At 43.3% G+C, this 27,983-nt stretch overlaps 1 protein-coding gene across 2 annotated transcripts; it reads left to right on the top strand.

The window, feature by feature from the left end:
• The first annotated feature begins 12 nt into the window (after positions 1-12).
• On the top strand, positions 13-27,983 carry rassf5 (Ras association domain family member 5). Of its 2 annotated transcripts, none has more exons than XM_063910088.1 (6): positions 13-949; positions 13,641-13,765; positions 22,821-22,934; positions 23,973-24,303; positions 24,944-25,059; positions 25,622-27,983. In XM_063910088.1, exons 1-6 carry the CDS (start codon positions 115-117, stop codon positions 25,763-25,765), a joined length of 1,665 nt encoding a protein of 554 aa, XP_063766158.1. In that variant the 5' UTR covers positions 13-114; the 3' UTR covers positions 25,766-27,983. The 2 variants fall into 2 exon arrangements, with proteins under 2 accessions (XP_063766158.1, XP_063766159.1); XM_063910089.1 differs by lacking the exon at positions 13-949 and adding an exon at positions 5,459-6,524.

Here is a 27,983-nt window from a genome sequence, read left to right as displayed (position 1 = left end):
TACAATCTGTCGCGGCGTGAGTTGAGTTTACATTCCGGGCACGGAGTAAAACCACTCACAACTATACACACACACCAAACAGCCAACACACAAGCAATACAGGGGAACGGGATAATGGCGTCTGTGAGTGTGGTGGGGCAGCACCCGGGTCCACACACACTGGACTCGGAACCGCTGCTCTTCAAACTGGCCGGAGCCAGGAAGAAATTCACCCTGCCGAGGAAATCTTCCTGGGAGAAGATGATGTTCAGGAAGAGCTCTAGCAACGGCGGAGACTGCGGGGCGGCCACTACTGAAGGACAACTGGGAACTCATCCCCTGTCTCCGGGACCGGCAGGAACAACGGCTTTGAAAGAAGGACCGCTTCGCGGGGAAGGATGCGGAGCTCCTGCCGGCCCTGCTGCGCCACGTAGCCCGGACCAGGACAGAGAGGAGGGCAGCATGGGCAGCCGCACCGCAGCCGGGCTTCACGGAAGTCAAAACGGGAATGTCAACATTGATTGCAACAGCAACACCGACTGTGACTCAAACCGTAACACAGGTGGTCGGAGGGGGTCTTCTCTCAAGAGGTCGGGCATCAATGTCATGCCAGGCGGAGCGGACACGAACGGACACAAAGGCTTGCACCGGCACCGGGTTACGGCAGACGGGAGACGGGACAGCTGGAGCAGAGACAGCGGACAGCAGAGCATCTCGTCCCCCGGGCCGGCACCAGGGCTCAGCGGCAGTCTCTCTCTGGAGCGGCTCACACAGGGCAAGACGGGAGTTGTCAGGCTGGCCCGCACCGAGGTTCCCCGCAGAGAGGCCTGGTCCATCTTTCCCCGGGGAGTGGACCCTCGGGTGAGGACTGAGAAAGGCGAAGGGCACCGGTTTGAGTCCAAGCCCTGCAAGCAGGACTGGTGTGACGCCTGTAGCCGCCAGATCACTTCGCAAGCCCTCAAGTGTGAAAGTAAGTAGTGAGGACTCCAAATAATGTTTTCATCTGTCATGTGAATGTTTCTTCTGCATGCCTATTGGAATGAAGTGATAATGGTTACCCATTGCCACTGAGCACTCTTTAAAAGTGCACACTTTTTTCAGTTGTGTGATGCTCAGTTTAATCTATTCTCCTGGAATGAAACATAAATACTTTTTTAGAAAAATGATGGAGGTTTTGAAGTTCTGGCCTGTATGTTATTTCTGGTTCAATATTGGATTATTCTATGAAGGGCACAAATAGCCAAGTGCTTAAGTCTTTCACATTGGTGGTTGTGCATGTGCCTTTGTGACTGAACCAGTATAAAAAGGAAGGACATTTCCAAAATCCATAGAGGCAGCCAAACATCTTCCATGGAAATCCCATTATCTTGTCCTTCCAGAGCTCTAACTCTGGGATTTGCTGCCTCAGCTCAAAGAGCGAGGTACAGATAGTATAATTAATAGTGGTGCATTGGGCTGGATCCAAAAATAAAATGGACATTTTGGAAAAGCTTACACTTAATTGTAAGTGTGGATGAAATGATGCGTTTGAATCTGATTAGAATGTGTTTATACCAGGAGGTTTGTATGTTATAGGGACACTGTAGTAGCAGTTGATTGCGTATTTAAGGACAAACCAAAATGTTTTAAATGTATTGTTCCTGTTGTATCATTTCACATACCTGACTGTATAATTTACTGTACTGCTGAGAGGAGAACACTCCTACCTGCACAGTTCTGGGACGCAGACAGCTTGGGCCAAGCCAATTTGACCTGGCAGATATACTGTATATTTAATCCGGATAGAGTGTACACTTTTACACACAACCACACCTTCCTGTGTGTGTGTGTGTGTGTGTGTGTGTGTGTGTGTGTGTGTGTGTGTGTGTGTGTGTGTGTGTGTGTGTGTGTGTGTGTGTGTTGGCTTTTCCTTACATACTGTACATGCATGCTGTGAATGGGTGTGTGTGAGTGCATGCGGCTGCTGACTTGGCATGTTGTCAGCAGCGCTTTGTCACTGTGAGGCTGCTGCTGCAGAACATTGTGAGATAAAGCAATTGAAGGGAGGGTTTTAAGAAGTGAAGGGAAAAAAGGGATGGGAAAGAATTACAAGTAGTTGGAAACAGAGAAGTCAAAAATAGTGGGAATAGTCAGAGGAGAGGTGGAGGGAGGCCGGGTGACTGGAATGAGGAGAGACGCAGAGCGAGAACAGGAGCGATGGGGAAGAAAAAGAGCCAATGTGAGTGAGGGATAGAGGAAAAGAGCGAGGGGTTGGTCGAGCACTGCAGAGCTGTCTGATTTAGTGTGCTATCAGCAAGAGCTCAGTGGAGCGGGAGCAGAGATTACTGGAGCACTATTCACACACACATACCCTGAGAAACTCACACATCCACAGTCATGAGTTTCTTGACAACCCAAGAACTTTTTGTCTCCACTAGTCTGTCTTTATGGACCAAGCTAATTCATTCTAGCTTTCTCCTGCCAACAGCTGCGACCTTTTACTCTGAAACATCAGAGGTAAATGCAGTGTACAGTCACGGGGGGGTCACCAGTGCATTCATGACATGCAATACAAATGTAGGAATTTCAGGGTATTTTTGTGTCAACCAAAACTGCCAGAATAGAAACAACACACGCACGCACATGCAGTCATGCTCTGTTTTAACTACACCCAGCAAATGACAGGGAGTGAGAGACGGAGGCCTTGCAACCATAAACAACCATCATTCAGTCCCTTTGTCTTGTTGTATGCCTCGCTCCCTCTGTCTGTCTTTAATTTATCACCGTCCCTGTAACTGCGCTGGCTTTGTTGCATATGAAGCTTATAGAAACAGTAATGCAGCTCGTTCCCCCTTGGGACAGTGGAGTGCTTGCAGGGATCGTTGTGATGTGGCCTTGCCGACAGTGAAATCTGTCAATCCAGCCAGAATTCCAGTCCCATCATGCTCTGTTGTTGTGTGATCCTCTGAATTCATTCTTACTGCTAGCCTTAGTCTGAGTTTGTGCTTTAAAAAAACAACTTTAATGCTCCTCATGGGGGTTAGATCAGACAGTGATTTGTAGCATGCTGTAACGCAACCCCCCACACTATATATGCATAAATACACACAGAGATTAGAGCCATATGTGGTGTCAGGCATTAATGGGGCATACCATAATGATGCAAACATGTCTGATAAATGATGATCTAGACATCTATAACCCCTATACTGTATGTCGGCTTTACTGACACTAATCTGATATTTTTGGGCACTTTCACTCTACTGATATTCTCCTCTTTGTAACGAAATCACTTTTTTTATGTGCACAGAATAATACATAAAAGAAATGTTTAATATAATGACAGTTTTTTGTATAAGAATATCAGATAAGTCCATTGTGTTCAAGTTATTAAAATCTGTACATTTGGTAGTATCGTCTCAGTGGCCGATGTTCATCTGTGTTAACGTGATTTGATTCGTCATCTGTTATGACAGGGAAGGCAGGGAGGAGGCAGGAAGTGAGGGAGTGAGTGAGGCCAGTGGCAGCCTCCTTAATCCCAGCTCTGGGTGTCTCCTGCCTGAGATTAGATCTCTGGAGGGATGGAGAGGTCGGGATTACAGACCGGCAGACAGAGTCAGACGTCAGATTAATATTTAATTAAAGCTTCCAGGGAACCATGCTGTTGTGGCACGCTGGGGTTTGTTTGTCTGTCATGAAAAAACACATGCTAACTGTATGTACACTTACATGCTTGTCATTCAAACCTCATTGGAGTAGCACAGGCAACAGATGGTCAATTGTTGCTTTACACACAACAATATATAGATGTATGCAAATTGGAGGACATTTTTGGTGTTTGTAAATACATGCAGCAAATAAACCTACCTGAATGATTTTTACATGTTGAAAGGGTAATTAATATCTATGCTATATCTAAGTTATTCTTTTTTATCAAATGTAACAGTTATAAATGCTCCATAGTAGGTGTGGTTATTGTAAACAAACACCTTATAAACACCTCAAATGTTTATGTGTCATTATATTCCGATTATTTGATGGCTTGCTGTGAATTTTGCATTCTCAATCCATCTGTGTCCTTTAGTTTATTAATTCTGAAAGAGAGCCTGCTCATCTCTGCTCCTTGTGTCAGAGCACTGTACGAAGAGGTGAATGCCCCAGAGATCAGAGCTACTAAAAACAGGATTTCACAACAACAACAGCAAACACTTGTGAAATACTTGTGATTGACAATTTGCAAGCAGAGTGGCAACTTTACACCAGCACATGGGAGGTCATGTGCTGGCCACTGCAGAGACAAGGAGGGATACTGATGTTGACACCTGGCAACCAGAAAGCCCCACTTGCTCACACACACACACACACACACACACACACACACACACACACACACACACACACACACACACACACACACACACACACACACACACACACATACACATACACATACACATACACATACACACACACACACACACACACACACACACACATTTCCCACATACCTTAACAGTGACCCTACCCAGTGCATTCTTTATGCCCAATGGCATTCCTCTACATCTTCCTTAAACTATATTTTTTATTTTACCCCTTCCTAGGGTCTACACAATACAGAGCTTGTCTTAGGACATTGGTCTTCTCTCAGCTCCATTCACAGTTGAGGAAGTAAACATAGGAGGAAGGTTGTGTTCAATGCCTCATAACCTTCTTGTCCCAGCATACCACTGCTGCCACTTCCTTGATGGATATAGTTTTAACTAGACTTCAATACATTCCTTCAGAGCTCATATGTTACAAAAACAAACATAAGCTCAATACAAGGCTGCATTGAATCTCGCTATTGAATTGATGTTCATCAAATTGCTACATCATACTTCTTTTACACATCACATAACTCCAGAATCACCTCTTTGTTCAGTTTTCCTTTCTCGAGGAAAAAGTCAGGTCGCCCACCACTTAGCATTATTTGACCTTGATAAAAATAGACACAACATGGGTTTTTGTTGTTGTTTTGTCAGATAGACCTGCATGTTGTTTTGTGCTCTCCTCACCGTGCATCGCTGCTAAGCAGTATGTATGACAGAACAGTGGGGATTTTCAGCCAGGCTATATTTAGGTCGCCCTTGGTGGGTAGTGATCGGAGGACTGCAGAGGAAGAGGGCAGACAGGACAGGACAAGGACATTCTTAAGAGGGATTTCTGTGAGGAATTTTCACTTTAAAATAAAAGCATAATGCATACTCAGTCATGCATTTAAAAGAAACTGTGGCATTAGATCAGAGCACAACCTTCATATGACGATGCTCGTGATTATGTCATATGCTTTTGAGTGAAGCTGGGGAGCACATCATGTTCCTCACAAACTCTTTCTTTTTGAAAGTATGTAACTAGGGCATTTGAACTCCCAGTAGCTCTCTGTCTCTTTTTCTATTTCACAGTGCATATTAATAACCTACGGACTGCGCATCACCTCAACCCACACTCACCAGCACACATGCACACTCACTGGAGGTGATGCTTTCTTACTGACAAGACATGTCGCTGTTGAGGGGTTAGACAGGAGGGCTGACTCACTTCTCCTCATCCAGCGCTGTAGGGTTTCACACCAAGGAGAGGGAGAAGAGAGGAGGCGCGTCAATAACTTCCTCTGCAGTGGTCTGTGATGTTTCTGCCCTGCTGTATGGAGATCCCACCCTTGTATTCGCTACTGAACGGAGTTTGAACAGTCCATCACTGAGGAATCGGAAAGGATAAAGGCTCCTGTTGCTGGAAAGCGACGAGGCAGGGGGTAGAGAAGCGAGGATTTTGAGCGGGTGTCTGTCTCTTTAAGCTGGCTGTTTGTTGCTGCAGAGTGTGTGTGTGGGTGCTGCAGTGGAGAGAGGGAGAGAGAAAGAGGGGAGAGAGGATGAGGGTGCATTGATAACAGAGAGATGATAGAGAGGAACAAGTGGTACAGCAGAGATTTGGGGCTCATGTCCGCACGCTGAGGTGTGAGGGAGGTGCAGACGAGAGGGGGAAAAGTGTGAGGCAAGTTGAGGGCATTAGGGTGTGTGTGGGGAGTCCAGTTGGAGGGGTGGCAGAGCGAGTGGAGAGGGGGCTGTTTATACGGAGCGTGGCACCGGTGGCAGAGTGGCTGCGCTGGGATGGCAGAGGGGGGAACTGGGGGGGCTGGCGCTGGGGCAGTCCTCAAAGGGGCGGCCGGGCGCAGGACAGTCGGATCAGCGAGGGTTACGCGCACAGGACGGTGCCTGCCGGATGGTGTCACCATGCGCCATCCATGGCACAGATAGCACCTCTCGTCCCTGGCCAGGAGGCGGAGCAGGGGGTCGGGTCAGAGGGAGTTGAAGGCGTCGGGGTGGGCAGAATGTTACTGGGCCAGGTGTCCCTGCGTCTGGATGAGGTCAGGGGCGATTCTGAGGGGGAAGTTGGAAGTGCCTGCTTCGGACAGGTGTCCCGCCGGCTAGGGCGGCTGCTAAAGAGGCTGCCCAAGTCTCGCTCCTGGAGTGACAGCCTGAGGATCCTCCGACGCTCATCATCTAACGGATCTCTGCTCACCACCTCAGGTACGGACCCGAGAGTGTGCAGAGGAAGAAGACAAATTTTATTAATCCCACAAGGGGTAAGATTAATAAATTATGTATCCTTGATCTGTGGCACAAGTGGTAAAAACTGGGATTTAAAAGTTGTAAATGGAATCCAGAGGCTGCTGTTGATAGGGGTCAGTATTTTGGAAAAAAGGGAAACATGATGAGTAGACAAGTTGAGCAGGGTTGGCCTCAAAGATCGGCTGTGGGCCAAAATATGTGGGTATTGTGTGCATCAACCTGTCTATCTGTTAACTGAAAGCTGTTACTCTTTCTCTATACCCCCCCCCCTTCCTTTCTCTCTATCTGCTGATCTATTTCACTCGCTTTTGTGTAAAAACACATAGCGTCCATGTGAGAGTAAGATTGTGTGTGATCAGTGAGGACACAGGCTGCAGACCGGGTTGTAAAGGGCAGAATAGTCCAGTTAACAGGTCAAATGAAAGCTTTATAGCATCTGCAGTTTACTCTTTGCTTCACACCAACACGCACACAAGCTGAAAAGACAATTTCACAATCTGTCGAGAAGATCCTCTGTAAATGGATTAACATATTGACTTTCATATTTCTAGCAGGAATTTGATACTAGGGAGAGCCTGCTGGAGGCTGCAAGGTATCGATTTTTCCCATGTTTTCTCCAAATACAGGACCGGCAAATGCAGTTTTTTTTAGAGGGTGAAGAATACATGATGTGACATTAGCACACAGTGTGGCATGAGTAAAAAGTGGTAGAGTGAAAAATGGCTGGGTGCTGCAGAATTATTGATTCATTTTCAGCCGACAAAAGATGTTACTTCAGCTCTTTTTTGTATGTGCGTATGTGTTAGTGCGCATGTGTGTGTTTCCTCCTGTGTAATCCTGATAAGACCCTGACCAAATATGACTCAGCGAGATGCTCATCAATGGGTCACCTGAGTGACGTCATGCTGCAGCCTCAAAAGCTCCGGAAACAGCATCAACAGGACGAGTTACCGCAGACGTATAATGGGTATTTTTAGATGGTGCTCCCTGCAGGGAAACCTAGTTGTTAATTCTTAACTGGCCCAAACCGGATTCCTCAGTTCCTGTTTTTATGCTTCTTCTATCTATTATTATCCTCTGTCTACATCACAATCATGAACAATGCAGTCTGGAAATGTTCGAATTCTCTCAAGAACTACAAATACAGAAATGACTTGGGGAATTCAAAGTGCTATGATATTGGGTGATCGTTTTCACAAGGAAATAAATCATTCTGGGGCACTCCACTGATTTTACACGTAAATGTCAGTTTACTCATCACTCAGTCCGTGAAAACTGTTGTGTGATGTATTGTGTGGCTCTGGGGTAGCTTTCAAGAGTCTGATAAACCTGATTATGCCATTGTCTCGGCTTGGTCTTAAAAGCCTTTTTACAGAGATTCTGTGTTGCCATCATGGGCCAGAACATTGTCCCAGAAATAATAGCAATAATCAGAATCAGAATACGACATTCTTTATTTGTCCCACAGCGGGGACATTTACATTTATCACAGCAAAAGTGGCATAGCAGGTTAAAAAAGGAACGTAATAACACAGAATAAGCTAACATATTAGTATATAGAAAAGCGGACATATAAGTTATACTAGAATAAAGTATGTGTGTTCACATCCATGGCTAAATAAATGATGAGCAGCAACTTCAGAACTTAGTGACATACAGTATGTAATGTGAGCTGTTGAGACATTATAAAAATGCTGATGATGAGGGTGATTATTGCACAGAATTTCAAGAAAAGTGTCTATATTGCACATTGCCGTTACAAGATCTCAACAGTCCGTATTGAGTGGGGTTCCACTATGATAAAATGTATGATTGCCATATTAAGGCCATTTCATGCAAATGTGTTATTTTAAAGAGAGTTTCATTTGTTATTTACAATTAATATTCAGACATTCAAGACAACACAAGTCTTATAATGGGATGGCTAACCCTGTTTTTTATTCTGGCATCATGTTGGCTTAAAGACTGATGACATACTTTTGTAAACATGACATGCATGTAAACACAAGGTCAATATCGAGGTAATGTCCATTTATTGTTCAATAAATCAATAACGTAATTCAAATTATTGACAGACCTATTTATAACATCAAATCCCCCAAACCCACTAGCTAAGAAATGATATAAAAGGAAACATTCATTTGAGTGAATAGATTAAGAAAAAACATTGAATCTTCTCTTGTTTGTTTAATTCAAAGAGGGTATGTGGCTCAACAGATGGAGGAATTAATCGAAGGGAAGACAGAGGTGCAGGGTTGATGAAGATAAAGAATGTCAGTCAAATCAAATATGACATTTTTGTTTTTGCACAAATACTCACAGATGTCAGAGGGGATCTGGGGCAGACTTTATTTAGCTTAGCAGAGATTTATACTGGTGGGTCAGCATATGGAGTGGGAGCATCCTGGGAGCTCATTGAGTGTGCTATTTTGCTATTTTGATAATGATTAACAGTATTAGTATATAGTGTGTGAGCCTCACAGTAGGAGAACATGGATAACTGCTTCAAATGAGCTGTGATGGGATCAGACTGGCTAAAGCCCCCCAAAGCTGCTCTTAATTCCCGCCTAAGACCCGCAGAGCCCCCTTTAGGTACATTACAGACCGTGTTAATATCATCGACACTGCCTTATAGCTATCTTACCCCTATTCATCCCCTCCCTCCCAATGTCTCTATCTGGAGCCGTACAGACATCCTCCATGACCGGAGAAACACTGCTAATCTGAGTCTTTACCCTCCCATGTCTGTCCCACACCCACTGTCTCCCACAAAAACAACAACCACCCATATCCCCTCTCTTTTAAGACGTTAGAGGGGATGGTGCAGAAATGAGAATAATAAGGGGGGGAGTGACAACAAGATAGATTCTAGGAGACGGAAAGAAAACTGTCGAAATTTTCGCTCTTATTTTAGAACAATATTGTCATTTTACACTCTGCTATCAAAGCGCCTCCTTTTCCTTCCTCCCCTTCGCAGTTATTGACCCAAGTGCAGCAGTGGAAGTTAACACAGCCACAACATATAGATCTTTACATACTCCACATTAAGGCTCCTTCATTACTTTCCACTGCACTGATGGAGCTTCCGAGCACTCTCTCTCTTTCCATCTCCATCCGTCTGCATCATTGTCCAGCTCTGTCTGGGGGCGTTGTCATTTTAAAAGTAGTCGGACTGGAATGATGGCCTGAGAGACAAAGAGGGAGTCTGTACACGATCCTCCTGCTGCAGAGGAACAAGCGAAGCCGGTCTACCGTGGAGACACATAACACCACGGCCCTTCTTTTGTTGAGAAAACACAGAATCGAGACTCTGGTATTTGTGCGGGAGGACCACATGCTGATGAGTGTTTATGGCTCAACTTCATTACAGTCATCACTCGGTGCAGCATGCAGGTGTTCGTACCCGTTCAGTAGCGTCGCCAAAGTGTCTACTTCTTTATAATAGCGCTATTCAACCAGGAAATGTCACACTGAGATCAAGTATCTTTTCCTGAGGCATACTTGCTTACATAACAGCCACATGTAGAATTTACAAAACATATAGTTCAAACCTGTAAAAAAATATGTAGGGATACATTTGATGATAATAAAACAATCACAATTCATAAATACTCAAAAAGAGTCTGTTGGGACATGTTCTTGAAGTTAATGTGTAAAGCACTTTTCACTCAAAGGGAGAAGACAGCAGGGCTACTCTTCCTGGTTCAGTACAGACTATAAAGAATCAAAGTAAATATTAAAAAGTACAAAGTAGTTTCCAGTCTTATTCGAAAGAAAGAAGTGTCTTTGTGGTTAATATATGAACTACACCAAAACATTTATTCTCATTATGTTCTGTTTTAATGTTGATTTGTGTGTGTTGTGATCTGGCGTTAGGATAGGAAGGTAGCAGGACTGGACGACTTCTTCTTGTGCAAAATCCAACAGCAGTGGTTCTTCTACAAAGCCTCTAGTGGAATTCCTATCAGTTGACTTAAACACAACTTCTCTTAAAAATATAAGAAAGCAGAACCGGCCTATCCGCATAGTTGCGTACTTTCCATAGAAGAGCAACAAGGAAAACCCCTGGAAGTACAAACATAGTCTAACAGAGAATTTGTGTGTCAGGAATTCAACTACCAAAGAAAGTCACATAAGAGAAATTGCCCTTTTTGCTGACGCTCTTGCTTTCTCTTTTCACATTCATCTCCCTCCTGCTTCTCTTTGATTATGTCAGTGTCAGCAAGCCTGCATAACCTTCAGAGTCCTTCTGGGTTACAGAACTACTGCTGCAGATTTATAAACAGCTCATTAGCACTCATAAATGTGATGTACAGCATCTTAAGGAGGGACAGCATAATGCTATAGGCCTGCACACGTCAACATCGTATACATACAAAGAAAACTTCTGAGCTGCTTATATTTAGGTTAGTCCAGAACCTTGTACCTTTATTGTAACAAGTAAACTTTATTCTATAACTTCATTTAACTTTTATCTTAACCATAAGGCTTTAAGGGTGTGAAACATATTTTCACAAGGATGTCAGCAAAACAAACACTGCGCTTTCTTAAAATCATTGCCACAAATGTCTGTTTATTTATGTGTTTGTTTGTGGTATAGAGAATCGGGTCGGACTGGGTTCAACTGTCAATTTTCTTGTCTGTGCATACAGTGTATGTGTGTGTGGGTGAGACAGGCAGTTTGTTTTATCAGTGTGGGAATAATCTGGATCCTAGGTGGACCGTGACTTGCTGACATAGGTGTATCTCACTGTCGGTGTGGAGCGGGGTTCCGCCCATTTTCCGTGCAGCACGCCCTGCAGTAATTCCTGTCTTCTAAATCAATTATCAGGAGTAAGACAGAGGGCTAAATTCTCTCTATGTAACAACCGCTCAAGACAAACGCTGATTGGAGTGTTGAGAATGACAACAAAGGGAGTTTTTACTGGCCACAAAACAGGGCATCTTTTAAAACAAGTTTGACATTTTGTGAAATAAGCTTAATAACTATTACAGCACCATTTTGGTTCAGGCAAAAACGGACCTGCCAGCAGCTGGCTAGCTTAGCTTAGCACAAAGACTTGAAACAGTTAGCTTTGGTCTGTCAAAGGGTGAAAAATCAACATACTATCTCTTTTAAATTCCTATTTGGTATTATCTATTTGATATCCATCATAAAGATGTATTTTGAGACCTTAACATATTGGGAGGCTAGCTCTTTCCCAATGTTTCTCTCTGCATCAAAGTAAGGAAGCTTATCTCCCATAGGCTATATTATAATATTTCAAGATATTGAAGTAGAGGCACAGTTTGTGATCCAGAGTGAGGGTGGATGGAGTAAATAAAGGAAAGCAGGACAGGAAAGGAGTTTCTCTCTTCCCCTCCACTGTGCTTCCTTTCTTTCTCTCTTACTTCACTGACCTCTAAACTGTCATGAGCAGAGCATCCCTTATCTGAACTTTATACTTTCCTCATCACATCCCTCCTGTCAGCGAGGCATTGCAGCCCTTCCCTCTCACTCTCTGTCGCTCACTGCCAACCGGTCTCTGTCTCACACACATACTTACGTCTATCTCCCTCTCTCAACGCACTGACCTCCAAACTGTACCGAGCAAAGCATCCTCTATCTGAACTTTCCTCTTTGCTACACACATTCCTCCTGTCAATACGCCCTGTCATGTCTCCCTTTACTTTATCCTCCGTGTTGCTGCTTCTATAATCAGGTTTACTACAGGTTTAACATGGCAGTAGATGAAGCGTTGTTCCCAAACAAGATATTTGGAAAATACCTGAATCCCAAGGATAAAGTGAATTGTTTTGCTACTACATAACAGAAAACCCTCTACACACGGCCGTTCAATGGTGACCTTATGTAAGCTGAGCTGTTCCCTTTTTACGGTGGTCATCAAGAAGCTTGTTGCCGTGGTTACGTTGCTGATGCTGAATGTGCGAGACTCAGTGGTGTCCCTCTCTCCGCAGGACACAGACAGAGCAGCTAATATCAGTAGACAGAAAAACCACCGGGCTGATCTCAGTTCTTTCATTCAGCGCTGACGGCAGCCATGAAGAGGAGCAACAGAAAACAATGTGTTGTTCTGAAGAAAATAATCAATCATCTGCCTCTAAAACAGAACATGGTTGAAATATTTGTATGTTTTTATCAAAGCTAAATAGCCTAAGTTAAATTCAAGGAGCGTCCCTGCGTGAGGTCGACAAAAAGGATCTGACTGAGTCATAGGCTGTGTCCGAAATCACTCGGAGTTTAACTGTTCACTCTCTGCTCATGTGGTTTTGAAAAAATGTCCCTTTCATTAGCATGGATTATCTCACCAACAGCGGAGAAGCCAGATGTGAGGCTATGCATCTCAGTGGGAATGCCTCTGGCCGCAATAAAGTCGGGGCTGTCACATGTGGGACCGGCGAAAGATTAAAGAACAGCTAGTGGACTATTTCAGGAAATTTTCGGGGAAGCACCTAAATCTATTCTTTTCTTGCTGAGCAGTAAGATGGGAGTTGAGCGCTCAAAAGCTGCTCTGCTGGTTGCATAAAGTATCACTTTATTATTGTATGTATTTTTTCACCTTATTTTATAGCTGGACCTTGTGCAGTTTATCCATTATATATTGTCTGAACACCAGAAGACTACTACTGCCATCTGTTGGGTGAATTCGATGTGTAAACGTGAATCTTAAAGGTGTTGTTATCATACGGTTATTATTTTGCTAATGTTACAACTTATAACATTAAGTCTTGTGCATGCAGGTCTCAGTCTACACACAAAGGTGTATTTGGGTTTGTTTTGTTGATGCGTGGTCGCTCAGCAGTCTGGTAGCTTGTATATGTGAGTCTGGCATTGGCCACTAGATAGAGCAAATTCTCCGTAAAGGGAGAATTTCTATGACTGTACCTGTTTGATTAAAACTCCATTTCAAATTCACCTGTAACGAATTAGCAATACACTCTCCAACATGAAGTACCAGAGGCATATTGATAACAGTGTTAGGTCAATGATTAGTAACGTTTTATTCATTATAATTTGGTTGTATCCTACTGTTTGTGCTCTTTTCACTGATGGTATGTTTTTGTGTTTCTCAGACTGTAGCTACACCTGTCATCTGGAGTGTGAGAGCCGAGTACAGCTGGACTGCAACCGGAAGGACAGAGAAGAAGAAACTCCATCCCCCAGAAGGCGCTGCTCCTCCGCGGCCCCTCAGTATAGGGTGTGCATTTTTATATTAAAAAGAAAACGTGTCAGATAACATGGCCTATATGTGGCATTTTAAGAGGCACTTAGAAAGGCAAACACATTCATTTCAAATGTGCTGAACTCATGAGTCAACATTGAGTAATGGCAGAGTTCATTCTGCAGCATCTCTCCAAGCCTACACTCTTACATAACCATCCTCCTCTTTCACAACATGCTGTCCCTTCTCCTCCCCGGTTGTCTACTTGTGAATTTATATATTCGCTCATTTCCTTTTTTTGGTCACAGAATGTTCCCAGCACAGAATCTGCTCCCTCCTTCACCTGCTCTCAGTCTCCTCCTTATCCTCCTCTTGGAGTCTTTTTATCTACCCTATTCTGTAGAATTAATTTTTTTCAATCAGCTTCTCTAATAAGAATGCACACTAATTAGGTCAATCGCTGTTCTCTGCAGGGAACTTCAACATGGCATAGCTGTGTTTTGCTAAATCTATTCTCAGATGTTATGTTTGTGGAATATATTTAGTCTTCCACTAGTTAAAGATATAATAACATCTCCAGTTATACATGTCTTAAAAAGGTAACAGCTATGTTATACATGTTGATGAGTTGTGATCTTGCATTATCGCAAATGTTTCCAACAATCTTCAAACCAAGAAAAATCCTTCATTTTATTTATGCTAACGGTCTATTTCATTTGGACGCTTGTAATGGCGTTGTTTTCCCTTTCCGCCTTTATTAGCATTGTAGTTGTTTGCTAGTTTTGAAATACACTTATAGTTAAAATGGTCTTTGTCATGTTAACTATATAATTCCACCAGATGAAAGGCTTTAATCATTGGATGTTTGGGTCTGAAGTTATCAGAGAAACAAGCTGAGCCAACGTTAGCATTAGCTCCTCCCACAGCACCCAAGGATGTAGTGGAATTCCAAGCAGCTATGGAAAAACAGAGATTTTTAAGCAAAACTGCTTGATTCCGAATTGTATTACGTTTTCTACCATTCTTTTTTTTTTTTTTTTTTGCAGAGGAGGAAACATCTGCAGATAATTTTGCTCCAGGTAAAAACCTCAGACTGATGTATTCCTGACCACAAAGAACAGACTGCACTCTTAATGATCCAAAGTTACTTCATGACTCCCAAACTCTGTCTCCTTTATTTTTTGATTGAGAGACCCCAATGCGTTAGAGAACTACATATTTAAATTCTGAATATTTAATTCTTTCATATCCTCTCATACAATACAAGCCACATGATACAGTAATTATGTATTGCAGTGATGTAAGATTCATCCTCAAAATAGTCTTTTACCCTCTCTTGTGTAAGCACGTGAGTTGTGTGTACAGGAACCTGAGAGAGTGGGAGGGTGCATGCTGCTCTTGGCATCCTATCCTCACTCACCCACACAATGAAGTTCACACACACACACACACACACACACACACACACACACACACACACACACACACACACACACACACACACACACACACACACACACACACATAACATGCACGGGAAAAGCTGGATAACCCCACAGGCCTTCAGCAGAATGTTGGCAGCCACTCCATGCTTAGGGGGCAGATAACGCAAAATAAGACCCTGGTAGTGTGCCAGGTAGTACTCCGTGAACAAATACACGCAATAATTCTGCTCTTTAACACATTGATGGAAACGGCAAGAAGTGGAGCAAGCAAGCAGGCGGATAAATTGGGTACCAAATGCATTTTACTAGCAGCATCTTTTTCAGGAGGCCATTTATCTAAACGTTGCACATTTTATTACAATATTCCACATCTACTGCATCAAAACTATGGCATATCATTTGTGTATTGTATTTTCTAGCTTAACTGCCACTTGTTCTTTCTGAGTGTAATAACTGTGTGGTTAAATATAATGAGCTGAAAGTCAGATTTAAGTGAGCGTTAGTGATTTATGTCTCGGAGTTATGTGAACTCTGTGACTAAGGCCTCTCTCTCTCTGCAGTTGTGTTATGTTCCAGTACTGCAGACAAGAGGAGATATGACAGTTCATTTCCTGCAGTCCTCTTTCTCCTCTTTCTCTCCTCTTGCTCTGTTTTATAGCTGCAGCTCTATGTGTATGAGCGTGTGTGGTTGTGTTTTATGTCCCCTCCATCTTTAAGACCCTTTTTGTGTGTGCATCAGCAGAAATTGATCCCCTTTTACCTCCTTATAAGCACATACAGTAACACAAACACGCAGCAAACTGACCTGGTTTCATCCTAAAGCCATGTCTTGTTCAGTCTGCATGCATGTGTGTGTGTGTGTGTGTGTGTGTGTGTGTGTGTGTGTGTGTGTGTGTGTGTGTGTGTGTGTGTGTGTGTGTGTGTGTGTGTGTGTGTGTGTGTGTGTGTGTGTCCCACCCCCTTCATGCTGTCTGCTCCTATAGTGATTACACTGATGGAAGCGAGTCGAAAAACCGCAGGGAATCATTTTTCGGCTGCCTCAAACCTGACAGACAGACACCCGATGAAAGGGCGGAAAGCCCCTCCATGCTGCAGCCCTCCACTGCCATATAGGTTTACCTTTAATCATGTCTGAGTAGATTTTAATATCATACAACAGCAGGTGCATACAGTTGAGGCATCAATCTCGGCAGTGACAGGGGGCATTATCTGCTTTGTGACAAAGGGGTCAGTGCCAGAGTCAGAGGGCAGATTACAGGGTCAGTGTGAGGTTAGAAGTCAACGTAATCTCTATCCTGAGGGCAATCATTCATTATTTCCTTAATCTCACCTTCACCACTGAGAGCCCTTCCCTCCACAAAGTAGCTAGCGGTGGAAGTTCTGTTCTGTTCCCTGACAGCACCTATCCCCTGAAAATGTTATACAATTACCCTGATTAAATCTGTGTCCATCATAAAAGCCACATGCTAACAGTGGTTGATATGGCTTCTCATAAAGCGTTGCATCCTGCTGCGAAATATCACCAGAAAAGCAGCCATCTTCCCCATGCAGCCTCTCTGCTGCGGCCTGTCACTGCTGCTCTCACATATGCAAAACAGGAGCTGTGAGGCATCATATCTCTCACTCATCAGCATTTCTCTTTCTACATACCCATGCCTCTTTCTCTCTGTAAGAGGAAATGGCCATGCTCTGCAGGGTGCAGTCACTTGCAGGAAGAGAGAGAGAGAGAGAGTAGAGGGAGAAGGGGGAGGGTGCATGCTGGCTGATAACACTCGACCACAAATGGTTGAGCGAGGCTGCTAGAGTGAGGGAGCAACGGGCGCAAAGACAGGCAGAAAGAGTAAGGCGAGGAGACGAGAGGAGAGGTAGAGAGCGAGAGAGGAAGAAAAGAGAGAGGATGAGTGGGAGGCATCTGCCTCTCTGGTATTATTGCCAAAGCAACGTATGAGAAGAGAGGAGGTAGCTCGGGGTCTGTGGACGTCTTGTTGCTGCAGCCAAGAGATCTTCTGCTGCTGTTTACTCCGGATTGGGAATGGATGGATGCTCAAGCACATAAATATCGGAGTTGAATTGAACCGCTCTTTGTTTCCTCACAGCCGGGCTTTCAGAGACACAGGAGAGCAGGATGTGGTATTGCATGCATGCCTCTATGAGCATCGGTTTGCTGGTATGACAGGGGCTCTCAGGTGAGCAGAACTTGAGACCAACCTGTAAGCTGACTCCATGACCCCAGCACACACCTAGATATGTGTGTGTGTGTCAGAGATGGTTACACACTGTGTATGAGTTTCTGCATGTTCAGCTGCATATGACCAGGTGCATATACTCTATGGTCTGTTTGTGACACTGGCGTCAGAGCACACACAATCGCGTCAGGAGGAAGTGACAAGTCTCGCTCTCGGATTTCCTGGTCCCCTCTCTGGTGGCACGCAAAGCGACGAATCTGAGCCAAGTTCACCTGTCTCGCCCTCACAGGCGGGACTTAAACTCTCCTGGATGCATCAGCGGAGGACACTGACTTTTTCTGGATGTGGAAAGGACAGTTAGAAGCGTGTGGACTCTGATCGTGGCTAAGTGTCACGTCACTGCTGTGTTTTCGCAATCAACAAGCACTTCCTCAAACTGTCAACGTGCTGAACCGGTGCCGGGGGCCAATCTCTGGACCTCTCCATGACTGTCAATGCAGTGCTGACCCCCTCCATGACCAGCAGTAACAGCATGAGCAGTGGGTACTGCAGCCAGGATGACGAGAGCGAAGACTTCTCTTTCTTCACAGCCAAGACCTCATTCTTCCCCAAGTCCAAGCATGCAGCTAAGGTACAGAATCAGGGCAGCACTCTGATAGATGAAACTGTGAGTGTGAGACAAAATCAGATGACGACTGTTTCAGCTAGACTGGGAACCAAATGGCCATTTATATCAAAAACATGCTACCAGAAAGCAGAAGTGTTTAGAGGAAGTAGTGGTGTGTGTGCACTCTTAAGCAGGCCTGTAGGTGTGTGAGAGTGTAGGAAGATGTTACTGACAGACCTCTGTTGTGAACCATTGATTTGCCGGCCTTGATGCCTTTTGGCAGCTCATTTATCATGGGATTGGATAACATAGATTTAGAGTCACAGAGATAATGTGTGTGTGCGGTGTTTTAACGGAGAAACTGAGATAATGACGTTAACCTACAGATTCCATAGAGGCCTTCGCTCTTCATTACGTGGGAGAGGTTTCCCATAGAAACAAAGCTGGCGCTTTTGCACTAGATCTGTGAATGTGTGTATGCATGTTCGGGGCAACTACTTAACTGTAGCAAACCATTTTCCTTGTTACCATAGCAACTTGTGAGTTTTGTTGGCACACACTTCCTGTAATCTGTTTTTGTTCTACTGTACATTGTGACACCTCACACATTCTGTGAGAACCTGTCACACAGTGTTGATCACACTGCAGGGTGCTGCTTGTCCCAGGATGCAGAGCAGGTGAAAAGAGTGACAGATAGCATGCAAAACCAACCTGGAGATACACATTTGTTAAGCTACACAGACATTTGCATTTATGTAAAACCCGCTCAGCCCTCTTCCTGCTGTCCCCTTCCTGGCAGTGCCTTTGGTGTCTGACTTGGAGAAGGTATAATCCCTGAATAATTGACCAGCTGTGTTGTCAGTGTGTGGAGTTAGGGTTGCTGCCGCGAGGGTATTGGGGTTAGCTTGTCTAGGCTGCCGGCGCAGAAGCTGCCAGCTGATGGTGCCTGATTCCTCCGGCAACACGCAACCAAAGAAAAATGATTTGACATAACAGTAACTATACCAGCACAGAGAAATACCATAGGAAGGGATGCATTCAGAGTAGCCATGCAGTGTAAGGGTCCTGTTTTTGAAAGGGTGATGAAAATGGTGTGGCCTAGAGACATAATTATATATTTTGTTTATAAAGAATTCTAAATATGCCACTGTGTTAAGTCGTCTTCCATGCATGCATGCATTTCCATACCCAAACACACACAGGGAGATCCTTAAGTTCATCAAAACAGTGGAAGGGGAGCTCAGACCTTCTTTTCTTTATGAATTATTTCCAGAGCCGAGCCTTTTGCTCCAGTTTAGCCAGCCAGCTTTAATGTGTGTGTTTGTGTGTGTGTGTGTGTGTGTGTGTGTGTGTGTGTGTGTGTGTGTGTGTGTGTGTGTGTGTGTGTGTGTGTGTGTGTGTGTGTGTGTGTGTGTGTGTGTGTGTGTGTGTGTGTGTGAGTTGAGAAGGGGGACTGTTCAGTTTGTCCTGCTTTGCTTTTTAATTGGGGCGGCAGTGGCTCAGTCAGTAAGAGCTGGTAGCTGGAGAGGTGCCAGTTCTCCTCCTAGGCCACTGCCGAGGTGCCCTTGAGCAAGGCACCTAACCTCTATCTGCTCCCTTGGCGCCGGGTACCTGGCTGCCTCTCTGCTCTGCCACCTCTCCTCTGCATGTGGTTGTGTGTGCATGTATTTCCTCTGTGTTTGTGCATATATATCCTCTGTGTGTTTAATGTGTGTCACAACAGAGTAGAGAAAGCAATTTCCCTGTAAGGGATTAATAAAGTATGTCTTCTTCTTCTTCTTCTTCTTAATGTAGTGAATGTGAATGAAGGAGTTATATCACTGTTATATAAAATATAAAAGGCATGTTCACATACAAATTTACAGTGTACATGTATGCAGAATCTCTTTTACTGCACACATCACGTAACATTGGTAGGAAACAGTGTGCAGTGTGTTTTTGTCACAGCTACACCTACACCCAACTACATTTTAAATGAAAATGATTTATGATTTTTACTTCAGATGGTAGATTACAAACATTACAAAGCTTTAAAAAGAGCTTAAATTAGCACAGTAACGACCAGAAAAAGCATCAAAGGATTGCATGATATGAGAATAATATAGGATTAATGTTTAATATCATGCCAACAGTATCACTTGTGATATATAATCAGGTACGAAGACTCAGTTCTGCCTTTCTGCTGCTTTCAGTATTTTGCTTGTATTCTCAGTGTGTTGATAGCACAAGTTTATTTTACAATGACAATAAAAAAAACAATATATTATGGTTTACTCATTTTTAAATAAGCAAAGTGTCAGAGCATTTTCAATTTTGCTAAAGTATGTGTGTGAACATCCATCGGTGTGTGTTTTGTTTGCGAGTGTTTGCCATGTCCTCAATCTTAGCCGGTTGTAATAGATCCCAGAGTCTAGTCTTACCTGAAGATCATGATGTCAATCCTGCACACACACACTAACACACACTTGGAGGTTTGCAGCCAAGAGTTTGTTCAAGTTCACAAAAAGCCGGTGGACACATAGCCAGGTTTCGGCACGGTTTAATGCTGGCTATTTGCTGCGAGTCATGACCTCTCTTGTCTGATCTGATCAGAGTGACAGCATCAACACTTGCTCATGTCCCCCTGAGTGTGTGTGTGTGTGTGTGTGTGTGTCTGCATGGCATGTTTGTGTGTGTGCGAGTGTGTGTGACCCTTATGTAACAGTCCTAGATATCTTACATACTTAAGCTGCTTTACATCTGTCATTAAACTGGATTAACTGGCCTGGACCTGTCACCTGTAATATTGTTATTATCAGGTAATTTCCTCAAATTACTCAGCGGACACTTTACCAGAGGCCTGTTGGTTGCCTTTTGTTTTCCTTTTCTTTCAGTTAAGAGAAAACATTTGACTACTTGTGTGATGAGGTTGTTTGCCTGGATGTTCTGTGACCAGCCTCGTTTGTGCGCTTATTGCAGAAAAACCTGATAGTTTGGAGTATAAGTATTGGTTGTTTTTAACAATAGATCTTTGGAATCAAAGATGTACCATGGGAATGTAAATTACTCCCTTGTCACATCTTTTCATTAATTAACCAAGGTGCTTCTATAACACATTATCGATGCTTTGCTGGTTTTACATCTCTCTTTGTTTATGTGTCTTGCTGGTTATTGGCTTCCTTGTGACCTGGTCTAACAAGAAGTCCGAGGACTTTGTGGAACTCTCAGGGGCGGGAAACTGCTCTATTGTCCCCTAACCACTCTCACTGGTATGCAGACCCGGAGGGCAGGGCATTTAGAAACTTGCACACAAACACAGGAATTCCTTCAAATTCACTTTGTTGCCTGAGACTGGGAGGGATCGAGTAAACAAATCAACTCCTCTGTTTCCCTCGGATTCTTGTGTGCATTTTTATCATATTATATTCATGACTCTGTAAAGATACAATACCAGGAGTGTGAATACTCATCTATATTTTCACGTATTTGTGTCCTAATTAAAAGGGGTTCTAGACATTGAATTTGTGACATGCTGTGAGCTACATCACTGCTTACTCTGTTATTTAATTGCAATTACTAGGATAGAGCACCATGATGACATAGGAGCGGCTGATAATAATGTGGAAGAGATAAAAGCAACAACAAAACGCTATGTGGTAGGCAAAATCAAAGTCCCCCTGTTCCTATTCACACTCAGACGGACACACACACACACACACACACACACACACACACACACACACACACACACACACACACACACACACACACACACACACACATGCTGTCATGGCACCTATCTCCAATCGTCAGCCTTGACATTTTTAATGTTACATTGTTTTCACCTCTTATGCTGAATGTCTGCCAGTATGAGCTCAGCTACACTCGTGCTGTGTGTGTGTGTTGATTATTACCACAAGGTGAGCACTCACAGAGACACACTCGCGCACTTACACACTGCATCTGTGTTGAAGGAAACAGTGACTTCATCACAACCCGAGGACTCCCCTACAGATTGCTGCCCTGCATTCTCTCTCTCAAACACACACACACACACGCACACACACACACACACACACACACACACACACACACACACACACACACACACACACACACACACACACACACACACACACACACACACACACACACACACACACACACACACACACACACACACACACAGTCTCACTCTCTCTGGCCCAGAAAATGCAAACGTACAAGAGAAGGGAAAAAAAGAACATTGTGAGATAGAGAGGATGCATCCCTCTGTACTATAAATAACCCAGTCAAACTCTGTGTTGCTAAGGCTGGCTCAGTAGCCGCTCTTTCATCAGTCCTCAACCCTTTCTTTCTCTGCCTCCCCACCTCCCTTCTTTCATAGCTTCTTCCCTCCCTCCATCTCTCTGTCTCTTGCTCTCCTTTTCTCATTCCTAGTCACAGGGAAATGTGTAAGAGTAAGGGGGAAGCTGTGCTCTCAATATTCTCCTGCTGTGAAGCTGAATGCGAGATTCGCTCGATTCACATTTCCTGTCCCCGTGTAGAGCCGCAGAGTTGTGCAACCACACTGAGGAGGAAGAAATAGTGTCAACCATCAACGTCAGTCAGAGATGCAGCTGATAAAGATGGAGGACATGAGAGGGAGGTGTTTTCACAAGTAGTGTAGGAACCGGCCTAGGTTATGTTTCCAACCTAGTAACTGAGATGGTTTCTCTGGATTCTGGTGATTTCAGATATCTATTCATCAACTTGAGAAAGGCTTTCATAAAGAACTTAATGAAGCAGCACCATCTGCTGGTTCAGATTAAATAAAAACTAACATTAACATAACATAATATTTGAATACTGACCCTTCTCTCTTTGCCTCACAGCAGAAGCAAGCAAAGGAGGAAGAAACGAGAGGAACAAAGGACCTGCCAGAAGAGGAGGTGAAGAAAAGGATAGAGGAGTATAACGCTCAAGACTCTGAAAATGGCATGAAACTGGTAAGTTCCCAATACTTTTTGTAGATTGTGTACTGTATGTATAAGGTCAAACTAACAATGACACTAAGTTTATAACTTCCTCACTTTCCTCTGATGAATAGAAAAAGGAAACTGTGCTGGGCCATAAGGTTATGCAAGAGTAGGGGAAACAAACACAAGAGGAGGAGATTAGAGATACTGTATGTGGTATGGTCTATGATTATAATGTTCCCCTTTAAATGCTGTGCATCAGAAGTGCGAGGCCTACATGAGAATAAATAATATTTTGTTGTTGACTACACCAGATGCAAAAAAAGTCTGATTCTGTTGAATTCTATGAGAAAATACATATTTTAATTGATTCTCTATAAACATTGTAAACGTAACTTTATGTATTTAATTGCTAGTTTTAAGTCTTCTTTACTACAGTATGGTATCCATTTTGTAAACGTTTGGCCCATTTAGATTAAAACACACTATAAAGCAAGGATAACTTGTGATTACCAGGGCCCAACAATGTCATTGTCTGGTTTTGGTGTGAACCCCTTCACACAGTGTTTTCAGTTCATGAAAGAATGCTCCACCCACAAGTGTCACTTCTGTTTCCAACTAACCAAGATAGCGATGGCCAAAATATCAAACCCAATGCTTTAAAACCTTATTTCTCAAACCAACAGGTAATGTCACGGTGTCTGCGTACAGCACTGATATTTAGCTAAGAGTCATATGAGAAGACTCGTGCCAAATCGTCCCACCAGCCCCTCAGAAGCTTGTGAATCAAAACCACATATCATGGTTTGTTAGATGTGTTAGTTTATATTTACAGATTAGCTTTCTGCCTCCAGCCCTGTTTACAATCTTTATGCTAAGCTAGTACTGGCATGAGATTGGTTTACACCTTCTCATCTAACCTTCCCCACAAAAACTGAATAACTATATTTCCCAAAATGTTTTTAAGAACCACATGAAATGATTTCCAGTCTTGCTGTAGTGCACATATCAACACTATATTGTGCCTCCACTCTTTTCTCACTTCATCTTCCTCTTTGTGCGTTGCAGGCTTCAGACGGATCCTACACAGGCTTCATTAAGGTCCACCTGAGGCTCAGTCGACCGGTCACAGTCCCCTGTGTAGATGTGGCGGACTCAGAGGGAGCGTCCAGGCAGGCGGGGGGTCGCACTCAACCGTCAGAGGGCCAGGAAGGGACAGACTGTGGGCAAAGCGAAAAGAGAACATCCTTCTACCTACCAAGCGACTGTGTGAAGCAGCTCCACATCAGGTCTCTGACCACCACCAGTGAGGTCATCCAGGGCCTGCTGAAGAAGTTCATGGTGTTGGATAATCCCCGCAAGTTTGCACTGTACAAGCAGACGCACCACGATGGACAGGGTGAGGAGAGGACACCTGGTGGATGCTATCTCTGTGAATAGAGCTGGTTTTTATGGCACTGTGCTTTACCGACAGGTTCATATTTTTTTTTCAGTGGGATCTTACCAGGTCATTCTCCAAAAAAATCACAGGACTTAGATTTGGATCTAATTTAAATAAAGTCAATAAAGTTTAATTTGGGTGAACGGTTTTAAAGCTCTTATTTACTGGTATTGATCAAATGTCAAAAATCTTTACATTACACAAGGTGGCGCCATATCCCTCTGCTTCTTCTGTACATGTTGTATTTTGAACATAACCATCGGAGGGAAATGTGTTTGTAAATACAGTGCCTTTAGCCTCAACCTCTGAACTCAACACCTAATATTAAGGGTTATAAAATAAGATAGATACACAATTATCTGGAAAACACTTCCCATAAGAACATTTGTAATACTTTGTGCAAAAGGTCCATACTAATTCATACAAGTATAATTGGTGTTGGTCCATGAAAAGAAGTGTAATTTTTATACAAACATAAAAAGAGTCTTCGTAAGAATTACATTGTTCGTAGACACAACATCACTAGCTCGTTTGCAGAAATCAAATCTAACTGACAGCACTAATTAATATTTTTCCTTGTGAACTTTGTCCCGTTCAGATCTGTTCCAGAAGCTTCCTCTGTGTGAGTGTCCTCTTCTTCTGAGGCTGATTGCAGGACCCAACCCGGTGCAGCTCAGCTTTGTCCTTAAGGAAAATGAGACTGGAGATGTGGAGGTGAGAAAACACACACACACACACACACACACACACACACACACACACACACACACACACACACACACACACACACACACACACACACACACACCACATGCTTTTTTTAACTTAATATCGTCCATATTTGCATTCCTAAAATGTGGATTTCTTTTTTTTGAGAAATAAATATTATACTAAAGTTGAGAAAATAAAGAATTGAGGAAAATAACATCAAATAATAAGAAATAAGATTGAGAATAAAAACAAATGAAAGTAAGTACGACACACAGCATACATACACACATACATTTGTATACCTACACACATACACAAAGAAACAAAATAGACTCCCCTTTGGGTTGTAATCCTCAAAATAATACATTTATTTCACTATTCCAAATGTCTGGTCAATACACACACTCATGGTGTAGAGGCAGACATTTCTTGGCTTGGCATTGTATTTTTTATTATGTTACATTAAAGGGGAATCATAGAGGCTTACTTTTTGATAGAGATTCATAGAAAGCTATGAGTAAAAACGTTCTGCCATGGTATATAAGTTTCTGTTGTTCTCTTACAGTGGTATGGGTTCTCCCTCCCTGAGCTTCAAAACTTCCTGGTAATCCTGGAGAAAGAGGAGGCGGAGCGTGTGCGGGCAGTGAAGCAGAAATACATCGCTTACCGAAAGAAACTACAACAAGCCCTACAACAACATGACCCCTGAACCCTTCACCTGCTACCTTACGACCTCAACCCAGGGAGAGACTGACCCTTTGAACGCTGACCCCCCCCCCCCCCCCCCCTCAAAACACCTGATCTATTCCCAGACGGTAGCCGGAGTTCAACTTGTCGTCACCCTCCAACCCATGCACCCAAACATACAGCACATCCACACACTGATGCATACCCTTTCTCAGGACGCATTCAAGCCCCCCCACCGTCCACACATCCCCTCCCTGAGGAGAGCATCGTGGGTGGGAAAGCAAAGTGAAAGGAAACAGGTTGTGTGGTCCACTTTCTGATTGGACAAGCAGTGTTGCCAAGGACACACACACACAGAAAGATCCCATCAACAGTTCACCTTAAACTCTTGCTTGAGACCTCGTTTGGGGCTGTTTATGAATCAGTGATGTTTTTAAAAGGTCCCCTCTCGTTCTGCTACTGCTGCTGCTGCTGCTACTGCTACTGCAAGTGTTACTTATGCATGAGTCTCTCTCAGCTCATCCTCCTGCACACAGAAGGCATGTTTTCTTTGATGGAAAGACAATCATACTGTGTCTTCTTTTTATTTTATTGGAATTGATGTATAGGGTTATCATCAGGTGTATATTTTTGAGTACAAGACGTGTGAGGGAGTTGTTGACGGTAAGGCCTGGAGGCAATAGGCTGTGTTTGGCTTTGGATGCGAGAACCAGAAGGAATAGAAAGTTATAAGAAGGCGGGATCTTTCTTTGATTTTTCTCAGGGAGCATGCGTTGAGCAAAGAGAAAACCTAAAGAAGGAAGGAAACAGAATTCAACCTTTATCCCTCTTTGTCTTAATCTCATTTAAAAAAAAATATTCAATGAGTTTATTTTTCTTCTTTAACAGAATCAGAAATCCATCCGACCTAGTTACCAATCCCCTCCTCACACACAAGCCCAAACACTTATCAGATGATAACTGTGATATCATTTTCCATCCCTAAATCCTGATCCATCAACCCCTGCATGAACGCTGAGCGAGGAAATCCACAAACCTTTACAGATGATTTTACACTTTATTGTAAAAGTGATTTTACACTGTTCGTTTATGGGTTGCATTTGAATGAGAGAAGATTTATTTTACACCAAAGCGTAGAGGGAGAAATCTATTGGGAGGATGTGAAAGGGAAGAGAGACATTCGGGAGGTGGTGTATGTAAAAAGATTAAACCAGCTTCTGTTTTTGCACATTTAGATGCAGTCACTGAAAGGCCCACGACTCTAGGGCTGGGCATGCATTTCTGCCTCCCTTTTCTTTTTAACCTCCACTAACATTTACTCAAAAAAGAAACAAAACATATTTAGAGTTCATGACAATGGCTATGATGTACCAATGATGTGTTTGCAATGCATATGTATAATGTAGACACTGGAAAAAGAGTGAAAAGGTTTAACTTTGTTGTTATTACGGTAAATATTAATATTTTTTTGGTATCATTCCTACTGGTTTGTGTGTGATTGCGTGTGTGTGTGTGTGTGTGTGTGTGTGTGTGTGTGTGTGTGTGTGTGTGCTCATCTCGGGCAGTAAGGATAATGTGAATCATGTCTTATAATGAGTGTCTGTGTCACCATTGCTTCCTCATTGGGCCTCACTTATCAAGTGCACATGTGATGTAAAAATGATACAGATATTTGGCGTGCATCTACCATAAAATGAATACATTAAACCAAAGGTTATTTACTATAAACATTTCCAACACTCCCTCACTTTTTTTCATTTCTGTCATTTAATACTGTAAAATCATTGATAAATGTGGCCCGTCCATAAGCACATGTTTCTCAGTAGACTTGTTCTTTTTTTTGTTAACGCCACCCGAAGCTCCAAGCTGTTCCTGCTGGCAGTGCCTTTTGTTTTCGAGCCCCCTGTGGATCTATGTAAGGTGTGCTTAAGCACACAGGTGCCTGAGTGTTAGTGTGGGTGCTTTTGCATGAGTGCAAATCTGTTTCTTGGGGGGTGTGTGACATTTATTTTCTTTCCCTTCCCCACATTTGTCTTTCCAACCAAACCCCTCTGTGTGGCTGGGTGCAAGTTATTTATTTCATGGTCCACCTCATCCATATGATATTGTGTCAAGGGATGTTGAGACTTAATGCTTTTTTTGCAATTTATTTTGTTTTATTTGAATAAGTGTGTATAAATATAGCAGTAGAACTGTACAGAATATCACAATTAAATAAAAAGGTCATCCCTTTATTGAAA

This window comes from Eleginops maclovinus, chromosome 20 (assembly GCF_036324505.1).
Source record: "Eleginops maclovinus isolate JMC-PN-2008 ecotype Puerto Natales chromosome 20, JC_Emac_rtc_rv5, whole genome shotgun sequence".
Classification (NCBI taxonomy): domain Eukaryota; kingdom Metazoa; phylum Chordata; class Actinopteri; order Perciformes; family Eleginopidae; genus Eleginops; species Eleginops maclovinus.
This window is presented reverse-complemented; position numbering and strand designations above follow the sequence as displayed.